The sequence below is a fragment of the Cryptomeria japonica genome, chromosome 8, assembly GCF_030272615.1.
Source record: "Cryptomeria japonica chromosome 8, Sugi_1.0, whole genome shotgun sequence".
Classification (NCBI taxonomy): Eukaryota; Viridiplantae; Streptophyta; class Pinopsida; order Cupressales; family Cupressaceae; genus Cryptomeria; species Cryptomeria japonica.
In genome coordinates, this window is record NC_081412.1 from 419,099,337 (window position 1) to 419,112,146 (window position 12,810).

The following is a 12,810-nucleotide window of genomic DNA, read 5'->3' on the forward strand; positions in this document are numbered from 1 at the left end:
CCACCGCTAGGAATCACTTTAATTAACATTTTGAAATACAACTTATGTCTCTATAGGTGCCCACGAAAAGTCACTTTATAAAAATCAAATAACGTTACGTTAAATATTTAATTTAACTTTAATACATTAAAGTTATATAAAATAATATCACTGGACCAAATGAGCATCATTAATTGCAATAATTGACCAACCCAGAATAGTATCACTGCCAATTGACCAAGCTAGTGTCTAGACTGTCACTTACTAAAAATTAGTAAAAACAGACAAATTGAACAAAATCCCTCCAAAAATTGTCATAATGCAAATCTTAACCAACTGAACTCAAGACAACACCTGATAATGCCAAATAAACTGGACTAATCGATCACCAAACCCCCAAGAGTTCCCTAACCCTAACTCATTAGCCTACAAGAACTCGTTGAATAGGTTAACTGTCAACGAGAAGTCAATGCTTAAAAAGGGAACATTAAATTATATTACACCGTTAGTGTAAGTTTATTCTTGTTTTTATGTATAGAAGGCTGAAGGTACTTCATGAGTTTGAAACCATTACCTAGAGACTAATGATAATCTCAAACTTGGATTAGCATAGACACCACTACAATGTAGTTTGATATTTATTGATTCTATTTATTGCATAGCTGAATAAATATTTTTCAGCTTATAAATTATGATATTGTTTACCAAAACAATTGGCATTTTTAATGATAACAAGGACACTCATGCACACATTATTGTTATATAGAGGAAGAAATGGTGTAGCCGAGTGGGGGATCTACGGTCATAATTCTTTACCTACTAGGGTGGTGTAGATGAAGGGTCCAATGCATAATTAAATGGTCACCAGACAAAGAGCAATAGAAACTGGGAGACCCTGACCAACCTGAGGGATCTCCCTGGTGAAGTTGATCCAGTAGCGGAGTACCTAGGTTATATCCTACATGCCATCTATGCCTAATTAGGGTTATGTTACTTATAATATATTTTAATTTATAACATGCTGAATATGACAGACAATATGTCAAGACATTCCTAGCAATTCGTCCTCCAATATTAGAGGATTAAGCAATTAACACACCTGAACAAAAATTAGGTGGATCTATCAAACTTTGCTCGACAATGACAAGACCTGATCCAAGATCTCAACAATTTAATTGTTAATCAATTCTAGCAGAATTCACATTTCTGCAATGACAACATTTAAATTACATGCAATTAAAGGAAAATATTTATTCCTTCGTAATTTTATTGCAACAATAATATCAGACACAAAAATGTCTGCAGCCAATACAATCTACAACTTCTATGAACCACCAGTTTTAGTAGATTTCCTTGGACCTCACTCCAGGTGTTGACAAATCCACTAGCACACAAAATAAAGAAGAAGAATGAACCAGAATTATGGATCATTCTAGTCATTACGTAAGTGCATAACTCACATGGATCTAAAAATATATAGCAAAAAGGGATTGTTCTTGTTAAGAGTTGTGGATGGGTCCTTGTATGAAGAACAATTCTATAACTTAAAAATCAGAATTCTGACTGATGGTATCACATTCATATCCTTGAACTGATGATACTTTATTTGGCACTCCAAGATTATCGGATAAATTATAATTCAACATAGACAATCTTATTTTCTCATAACATAAAAACTCTTTTAACATGGTTTCCCCCAAGACTAAACCTTCTTCTAAATGGATTGCATTTCGTATGTCACATTGCTTTGTTGTAATTCCTTCTCAGGCATGCAACCTATCACTATGGTCATTAAAAGCACATGAAAAAACTTGAGAAATTTTGCAACAAAGAAATACTCTTTTGGCAATGCATTCATGCCTGCTATGCTGCATTAAACAATTTATGTAAGTATTTATGATGTCATGCATATAGATCACCCATATTGTTGACAGCATATAAATCTCAAATTGATGGTAAGTGTTTATTAAGATAACAAGCTCTTCCACAATAATTCAAGAAGATATCTTTAGCCAAAAAAGCATTAGTTTGCACACCGCTATAGCTGTAAAGAAAATGTCACTTGACATGATTGCTCCTGCTCAATATGGTCACAAGAACTAAATCTAATCTATCAGCTGATAATTTATTAACTAATATAAATTATTTGTACAGGTTAGTTTCCTGCAGCCAATAGAACAATTATGATGGTGTTTTTTGATTCAATGACATATGCCTGACTAAAAGATTACTCTTCACGCCTGGGACGGTTGCGTGCAGGTGAAAGAATACGTTCTGCTTCTTCTTTAGTGCCATCCAAACCATCTTCTTCTATTCCACGTCTCTTCATCCATGAATGCCTTCTAGCAGTCTGTGTTTTTCAAATTTCCACAGAACAAACTAAATTATACAAACGTGACACTAGTACCATGAGTGATATTTAGCTTTTTGACTTCCAATCAAAACAATGATACATGTCATTATTCATATGAATAACATTTGCAAACCCAACATATGCCTTGTTTGTGTATAAACTGCCTTGATGATATCAACCATGAAATTATAACAATAAGCATAAGAACTTATAGTCTTCCATCAAATAATGGTCCAGACAAAAGCTGTGTTTAACACATTTTCAAAGATGTCTAATATGCAAGCAACTTACTGCAATACACAAATGATGCTACAGTTTTGAATTAAGTTATTTCTTCATTTCATTCAATGTTCTCAGAAAAGAATTTGAATTCTTTCTTCCAAGTTTACATTTTAGTATTTTACACTTGAGTAAAAGAAGTAGCTCATATGGAAAAGGGCACCAACTACTCAGTGCTCTTATGTTTCTACATTAAGGGTTCTTAAATATGGATGATTTTCTATGGCAGATTCAATTTATTAGCTATACATGGTAGCAAATAACTGGAAGACTTACACGCTAACCAGCGACCAGATGTCCCAAATATGAGATCCTCACAATTTTGTGCATAAGCTTAGCCTCTTCATTTGCTATATTGAATATTATCCTCTACTGGTAGTCTATAGTGACTCTATGCTAACATGCGTAGATGGCAATTTTTGGACAATGCAAGATCCAAGTGGAAGGCATTGGACGATATAGAGCCCTTCCTATATCCAGAGGTTTGGAGTTACTGATAAACAAGGAAAAATACAGAGTGCTATAGATCTCACCACAAGCTATTTAGGAACTTCAACTTAAACATAGTCATAAGCAAACAGACTCTAGTGATAAAATAGTCAAGATGAAATTTTGATTCAACCCATCATTTAAATTTTTGTCATCTCAAAAAGAAAACTTGAAACCATTAACATTCTTTGCCACCAACTGATCTTTATTCTCCTCATAATCTAGTCTTATGAAATGCTCATAGAATTCATTAGTTTATCCTTCTACATTATGTTCCTTTTGTCTCAGTTTTAAATACTTGGAAAAGCTTTAATACTAGTGCAAACACATGGCTTCCCTCTTAGGCTTGATTGCCATTTCGTTCCAGAACCTTATCCTATCTTTCCCTTGTCCCCTCTTAAATTATCCCATATCTTTGCAATTTCATTTCATTCTTTTGGGTCTTCAAATTCCTCCCATTCAAAATACCTATCTCTTTTTGAGACTTCTATCCTTTCTGTGCATTTCTTTCATCTTAGTCCAGCAATAACTTGTGCCATCAAGTGCCGTTGATCTTCTTTCTTGTCTTCATGTTTTGATTCACTAAAAACAATGCTTCTTGCAGCCTTTCATCCTCTAGTTCTACTAATCTCCTTCTTAGGCCTTGTATTTCTTTATTGGCAATAGCCAGCACTCCTTTCCTTGCCATTCCCTCGACTCTATCTCTAGATGATTGAGACTTGATTACACAGGAGACTTTTTCTTTGAATAATCAGAAGAAAACAAAGCTCAAATCTTGAAGTTCTGAAAATATAGAACACCCACCCTCACACAAGAGCACTTGCCTAAAAGAAACTAACCACAATATCATAATGAGTTTTAATAAACTCTTAAGAAAATTAACAAGAGAAACTTTGATCCTTACGAAATTAATGCGGGGAGGAAAACGGGATAGAAAAAAAGAACCTACTTCTATCTGCTATATTTCCTTTATCCTAACACTTTCTTAAGTGTTACATTAGTTGTCTAGATCTACAGCATTCCTGCAGACATCAGTTTCTACATCCACAAGGACTCCAAGATATTCATCCCATAGCAGATGCTATCAACTTGGATGATTCTTGGGTCTAAACTGTATTTCTTTGAAATACCTAAAATGTTGGTGATGAAGCTTGTCACAGAATCTGAGTATATTATATATTTCTTTACACTAAAATCTAGCCATTTGGAAAATAGCTTGTGAAAGCTAGAGCTAAATAATTATGATGATGGTATCAAAAAAAGTTTCCTACTACTCTTAATGTAAGAATGCTCAATTTTCTACACACGATACTTCAAATCCTTCAAAGCCCTGTAGAGGGTATTCCCAAACTTTAATAGATGATAAGATATTCCTTGCAATATCATGTATGCTTCTCTGTCCAATAACCTGACAACATATAATTGAAATAGTCTGTATCTTCCTGCCTAATTATCCTTTTAGACTGACAAATTATAAATGGATAAGAACTGATGTTATAATTGTTGTCAATGCTTCACATAGATTTCAAGGAACCAGAACAAAGCCTTCTTAAGCTATAAAGAATTAGAAAATGATTGATATGCAGAATTAACCTTACTCGCATATCTAGTATAGTAAATAGATAATCCTCACAAAATGCATATTTAACATGTTCACGTAAATCATACAACATTATCGAACCTAGAGAATATAGACAATCAGCTTGCATATAAATAGATCATATATCTATCTTAAATGTCAATGTTTTTGTTGAAACTAAGTAGCTTCGGTAAGATAAATGATTGAATGAGAGACTTCATTTATCTCTCATTCAATCATCTACCTTATCGATATAACTACAAGCTAATGGTAGATTTCATGATTATATGCATTCCACAATCCAAACATCGGATTGCACAGTTCGATATGTGGATATCATTACCAAATGTAATCGATCGTGCCATGACCATATTTCATATGCTGTGATTGCAATAGAACAGATCGAATTTATGATAACTATCATAGTTATCATATGATAGCATCGATTAATGTTATCATATGATAACTATAAATAGTTATCGTATTTATCTCATTATACCGATTTGTTATCGGTTGATTAATGTAATAGCATTTGACGTGAACCGATTTGTTATCAGTTGTTATTGTTAACAGCATTTGATGTGAACCGATTTGGTATCGATTGTTAAACATTAAATAGCATTTGTTTTAAACCCGATAGTTATCGGTAAAGCGCTTCATTGAAGCGATGCCTATGAACCGATCAAGACATGTCTTGATCGGGCATGTCAAGAGACATGTCCGGTCAAGGCATGCCTTGATCGATGGGCATCACATATAAGTAGATGCCGTGTGAAGTGCTGTAGAAAATATAGAAATTAATCAATGTCATCTACAACAATCTGAAATATAAGAAGCAACAGTCAATAACAGTAAAAGAATATCAAACCTCCTACAACTTAGATTTGAACATAAATTTGAATAACATTTACATGGTATCAGAGCCACGCTGATCGAGCCTAAGGCATCCAAATTTGAGAAGTTCAAATCGAAGATATAAACATCACATTTTCATGGCTAATGCTATCAGATTTGAGGACAGACTTGAAGGAGGCGATAATTTCTCAGCATGGAAATTCAGAATTAAGATGATTCTAAAAGAGAATAAAGTTGAATCATTTGTAAGAGTTGAATCTAAAGAACCAGAGAATGAACCTGACAAATCAACATGGATTGAGGGAAATGAAAAAGCCATGAAGATCATAGTCGATGGAGTGAGAAATCACATTATGCCAATAATAACAAAGCATGAGATTGCCTACCATATGTTCAAAGCACTCGAAAGTGCATTCGAGATAAACAACGCAAGTAGAACCCTGGCTCTAAATAAATCATATAAGTATGAACAAAAGAGAGTCAATCAATGCATACTTTATGCGGATATCAGCCCTAAGGGATGAACTGGCAACGCTTGGATATGAGATCCAAAGCAAAGAGCTAACGCTCATTGCTCTAGATGGGTTGCCTAGTACATGGGAAACATTCTTCCAAGGCATTAGTGCAAGGGCTAAATATCCTAAATTTGATAGGCTAAGAGCAGATTGTCTTCAAGAGGAGTCAAGGTTAAATAAGAAGGGGATCAAGCAAAGGAACATAGATGAAGATCTCCATGTTCTAAATACCAACTCCAACAAGAAAAGCAAGAAGAAACATTTCAAGAAGAGAAAGAACCAACATGAGAAAAGGTCATCTAAGAAAGACAACTCTCACATTCAGTGCTTTAGGTGTGATCAATATGGACACTATGCAGCAAAATGTCCGGATCGAATCAAACAAGCAGCTACATTTGCAAAAGTGAAAAGGGAAGAATATGACTCTGAGAAGCATGTATTCTACTCTACCCTCTCTAGCCAAGTATCCAATAAATCTAACACCTGGATCATTGACAGTGGGTCTTCAAGACACATCACTGGGTATAGAGAATTATTGGATTCCATGTTAGAAGAAATTGATGAAGAAGTAACCATTGGTGATGATTCTGCACATCCTATGAAAGGCATCGGTACCTGCACCATTAAGCTAAAGACGGGCATGTCTCTCCAACTCACCGGAGTCCTATTCATTCCTGGCATCAAGAGGAACTTAATCTCCATATCTGCACTTGAAGATGATGGGTACACAATAACCTTCATGAATGGTAAAGTTCTAGTATGGCCACAAAAATCTTCCATCAAGAAGGCTATAACCCTAGGACATAGAAAAGGCTATTTGTACGAGGTATGTACTAAATCTAACCTAGCCCTACTTCATGAGATTGTAGATTCTAATGAAATTTGGCATAGAAGATTAGGTCATTTAAATTTCCGTGCTTTATGTTCAATGGAAAAATTAGTAATTGGTTTGCCTAAGTTAAAACAATACCACTTTGATACATGTAAGGGGTGTGCCCTAGGCAAAAATACTAAGAGTTCCTTTCAGAATAGTTCTAGGAAAACAAGCAATGTTTTAGAACTAGTTCACTCTAACCTATGTGGGCCAATGTCTATACCATCATTAGGAGGGTTCGTTTATTATGTAATATTCATTGATGATTTCTCCAGGAAGACCTGGATCTACTTTCTTAAACGTAAAGAATCTGAAGAGATCCTCAAGAGATTTAAGGAATTCAAGTCTCTCTCTAAAAACTCTTCCGGAAAGAAAATAAAAATCCTAAGGACTGATAATGGGAGGGAATATACCTCAGACATATTTAGGGAAATTTGTAAAGAAGATGGGATTAAGAGGGAGTTCACTATCCCTTACAACCCCCAACAAAATGGGGTTGCTAAGAGGAAAAATAGAACCATTGTAGAAGCAGCCAAAGCCATGCTTCTTGATCAAAACTTAGAAACTCATCTTTGGGCAGAAGCCTCCAACACTGTTGTATACATACAAAATAGATGTCCTCACTCCCACATTGAAGATAAAACTCCCGAAGAAGTTTTCACAGGGATAAAACCCGATATCACTCACTTTAGGATATTTGGATGCCCTATCTACTTTCATATACCTAAAGAGAAAAGAACAAAACTAGAACCCTCTGGAAGAAAAGGAATCTTTGTTGGATATAGTGAAGCCTCTAAAGCCTATAGAATATTTTTGCCTAGACATAGCAATATTGAACTTAGTAGAGATGTAATATTTGAAGAAGACATAGCCTTCAAAAGGGCCAAATACTCTATTGAGTCAGAAATCTATGCTCCGTCTTCAGACATAGAAGAGGATCCCACTCCTGAGATTCAAAGGGAGTGTTAAGAAGAAAATGAAGTACAAATTCCTCCCCAAGAAATCCCTAAGAAAAGACCTCTATGGGTTCACAAACAATGGAAGATGCAAGGGACTTTGCAGCTCCTTCAAGGACTTTTAGAGAAAGTAAGAGGCCCCGAAGACTCACTAGCTATGTAGCCCTAATGAATGATCTCTCCAAATCAAAACCCTCTAGTGTACCAAAAGCTCTTAAACATCAAGTTTGGAAAGATGCCATGTCGGAAGAATATAAATCCATCCTAAACAATGATGTGTGGGAAATTGTTCCTAGGCCAAAAGGGAAATCCGTTGTCTCATCCAAGTGGCTATTCAAAATCAAACATGTTGCAGATGGTAGCATAGAGAAACATAAAGCTAGATTTGTTGCCCGGGGGTTCTCACAGAAAGAAGGAATAGACTATGATGAGACATTTGCTCCAGTTGCTAGATACACCTCTGTCAGAACAGTACTGGCCATTGCAGCAGCCAAAGGTTGGAAAGTCCATCAGATGGATGTGAAAACTGCCTTCTTGAATGGTAAAATTGAGGAGGAAGTCTACTTAGAACAACCAGAAGGGTTTGAGATCCACAATGCAGAGACACATGTGTGCAGATTAAAGAAATCTCTATATGGTCTAAAACAAGCTCCCAAGGCCTGGTATGAAAGAATTGACAGCTATCTCCTAGGATTGGGATTCTCAAAGAATGATGCAGATCCGAATCTTTACTTCAAGAAAGTCAAAGGTGATATGCCGATATTGATCTTATATGTTGATGATATTCTGATTATAGGAGAAGATCACCTTATTGGTCAATGTAAGAAAGACCTTGAAAAAGAGTTTGATATGAAGGATTTAGGCCTTCTACATTACATTCTTGGATTGGAAGTTTGGCAAAACTCTAACAGTATTATACTTAATCAAGGAAAATACACCTTAGACATATTGAACAGATTTGGTATGATGAACTGCAGACCCATGACTTCTCCTATGGAAACTAATCTTCACAAACTGAAGGAGGCAGCAACAGATTCCTCATTGGTAGATCCTACTCTCTTCAAACAAATGATTGGATCATCAATGTACCTGGTCAATACTAGACCTGATATCTGTTATCCAGTAAATGCCTTGAGTCAGTTCATGTGTGAACCTAAGGAGACTCATCTTATGGTTGTAAAACATATCAAGAGATACCTTCAAGGCACTCTTAACTATGGACTCAAGTATGAGAATATTGGTTTGGATCTTCACGGGTTCACTGATTCAGATTGGGCTGGAAGTGTGACTAACGGGAAAAGCACCTCAGGGTGCTGCTTCAGCTTGGGTTCAACCATGATATCTTGGATTAGCAAGAAACAGTCTTCAGTAGCTCAGAGTTCTACAGAGGCCGAATATATCGTAGCTTCCATGGCTGCACGAGAAGTTGTATGGCTACGGAAACTACTTGTGGGATTATTCGGAGAACCACTTAAGCCTACTATAATTCATTGTGATAATCAGAGTTGTATAAAACTCTTCGTGAACCCTGTATTTCATGATAGATCCAAACACATAGAGATTCCTTATCACTATGTGAGAGATATGGTGGATAGGAATGTGATTCAGTTGCAGTATATCAGTACAAGAGACCAGACAACAGACATACTGACCAAGCCTATATCCAAAGTGAAAGTTGAACACTTCAGGAAAGGTCTTGGTATGATTGAGTTATAATTAGTTTTGTAATTTGTACTAATATATGAGATGTTTAATGTGTAAACTTCTTTTGTCGTGTTATGACTTTAAGGGCTCCACCCCCTGTGTACATTTCTAAAAGGTGACGATCTTTTAGACAATGAGCACTTGTATTAAACATTAAGGTGACGGTCTTGTAATGTTGATATCATGCTGACTTGATATCATTCTGACTCATGGATGTGCCATGATATGTTATGGTAGACATTATGTGACGTAATGTTAGTGCACATACCATAACCTGGATATAAGGGAATTCAACATTCTCAAGTATTGTATATCCAAGGTATCGCGTGTTATGCGATACTGATATCACGTGTTATGTGATATCTATATCACAAGATGATGTGATATATTCTTGTGTCACTTATTATGTGATACATCATGTCACAAGTATATGTGGTATGATCCTTTGTATTACGAGGTCATGTAATACATTCTATTATGAGAAATGTGATGCTTATTTCAATGTTTACATAAGTCTCCAATTATCTTCCCTAGCTAAGAGGGAGTGTTGAAACTAAGTAGCTTCGGTAAGATAAATGATTGAATGAGAGACTTCATTTATCTCTCATTCAATCATCTACCTTATCGATATAACTACAAGCTAATGGTAGACTTCATGATTATATGCATTCCACAATCCAAACATCGGATTGCACAGTTCGATATGTGGACATCATTACCAAATGTAATCGATCGTGCCATGACCATATTTCATATGTTGTGATTGCAAAAGAACAAATCGAATTTATGATAACTATCATAGTTATCTTATGATAGCATCGATTGATGTTATCATATGATAACTATAAATAGTTATCGTATTAATCTCATCATACCGATTTGTTATTGGTTGATTAATGTAATAGCATTTGACGTGAACCGATTTGTTATCGGTTGTTAATGTTAACAGCATTTGACATGAACCGATTTGGTATCGGTTGTTAAACATTAAATAGCATTTGTTTTAAACCCGATAGTTATCAGTAAAGCACTTCATTGAAGCGATGCCTATGAACCGATCAAGACATGTCTTGATTGGGCATGTCAAGAGACATGTCCGGTCAAGGCATGCCTTGATCAATGGGCATCACATATAAGTAGATGCCGTGTGAAGTGCTGTATAAAATATAGAAATTAATCAATGTCATCTACAGCAATCTGAAATATAAGAAGCAACAATCAATAACAGTAAAAGAATATCAAACCTCCTACAACTTAGATTTGAACATAAATTTGAATAACATTTACAGTTTTGACAAAAATCATATAACCAAAGCATAGAGCTTATAAATAGCTTTAATGTGGCTAGTCATTGGTCATAAGTAAACATCATATAAACAAGTGGCAAACCTGTGTTCAAGTGTCAAACAGATAATCCCATACCACATGTGTGTGTGTATATATATACCCAGCCATCAATTAGAAGTTGGGAATCGGTTGTGATGAGGTGAATTGACTGCAAAAGGAATGCATTATGAAAGGTAATTCAAACAAGGTCAAATCTAAATGGAATGTCAGGCATTATTAAGATCATTATTCTTTTGGCTAATGAAAGAAAAGAAAATAAGGCTTTATGGGACAAAAACTTTTACTACTTTGTATGATTTTGATTGTGTTCCTTGTCCTCAAATGCAAAGACAAGGTGCAAAAAAAACTACATTTCCAGTTCACGGTTCAAAACAGTTAGCAATAGATTTAAGCTAACATAATTGAATCCCCGTCCATTGAAGACCAAAAAGGATGATATGGAGGGGTGAAACCATACACTGCTGTTCAAAAGTATAACAAAGTACATATCCTACAATTAGCATAGCATAAGATTACTATATAGGCTTCATCTTCAAAAGGGGTAACCTGAGAACAAGGGATCAACTCTTTTTCGAAAGGAACAATCTAGTTTGCATCAAACGAGCTTGAGGCCATGTTAATTATTTCATACATTTGTAGGTGTGGTTCTGTTGACGTGTATTTTATACACCATCATACACAGAATAAAATACCAATAGGCATCTTATCCTCTCTTGAGAAAAAGCCTCTAACTGCTGAAGATTCGCATAAAGGATCAGTTAGGAAGACTCCAAGGTTCTGGTTAGTAGGGTCTCTACGTGTGGACAAGCTTCCAGCGGTATGATGTGATTTGCTGTTTCCTTCAAGGGGTCTTACATATTCTGAAAGCTAAAGATTTACTAAACTAAGAAACTATTCAAAAATAACAAAAGAGTAGGGTTATCAAGAGGTCTAATCTAGTCTAACCCTATGAATGACTTAGTATGGACAAGACTTGGCAAGATTCAACCAACTTCAATTTTGCCATAAGATAACAACTCGATTGAAATTGATGCGATCTTCTAAGGTAATAAAATGATATTCAATACATCAAAGGTCAAGGACACTACCACGAAGGTACATATCCAAGATACAATAATGATTGAAGATTAAGGGATTCAAAGTATTCTCCAGTCGACCATGCAAGGCGTTCCTACAATCAGCAAGAAGCTAGTGGTTTGGATTACGAATCCTACCAAAGATCAAGTCTCACACTATGTCCTTCAAATTAACACACTACCTTGATTGAGCATGATTCAAGTAGATTAAACAACCATGAAGATAACTAAGAAAGTTGCAACAAAACACCATAACTTCAATATTTTATTGATTTCCAAGTCATCATGTACAACAATTGCTTGAATTCCTCTCTTCAAAACTCAATCTTGCTACACAATAAAATTGCTTCCAACTCTAATCTCTCTAATACAACAAACTCTCTGAAATCTAACTATTGACTATTACCAAATGAAATGAAAAATGGGGGTATAAAAAGCATCCCCAATTACAATGAAAGGTCCAGATCGAAAGTAGATCAACGGTCAAGATCATGACACCTAAACCCTAATTAGGGTTCGTTACAAATGGCCTCCTTTTTACTGAACAATATTAAATACATAGCCAAATATTAAATTTGGCACAAAAATCTAGGAGACATAAACCAATGACAAATAAGATGCCATGTCATCTATAACAACCTTTCATCTAGAATCTTATTCCCTTTCCAATGTTCTTTTTTGGCATATGCAATGAATCTTGTCACGATTCCTTCGATTTCTGCAATTGGAATCTAGGGAAGATTCTTCATACTCTCTTCCAAGTGGATGACCTGATCGAATGCATCTAGAAGAGCTGCATCCCAA

At 35.4% G+C, this 12,810-nt stretch overlaps 1 protein-coding gene across 1 annotated transcript in view; it reads right to left on the reverse strand.

The window, feature by feature from the left end:
- Positions 1–1,917: 1,917 nt before the first annotated feature.
- The window catches only part of LOC131075628 (uncharacterized), a 49,821-nt gene continuing 38,928 nt past the window's right edge, over positions 1,918–12,810 (reverse strand). Inside the window, exon 2 of the mRNA XM_058012458.2 lies at positions 1,918–2,329. Coding sequence (XP_057868441.1) covers positions 2,207–2,329 — 123 coding nt within the window. The 3' untranslated portion in view covers positions 1,918–2,206. The remainder of the gene's footprint in view (positions 2,330–12,810) is intronic.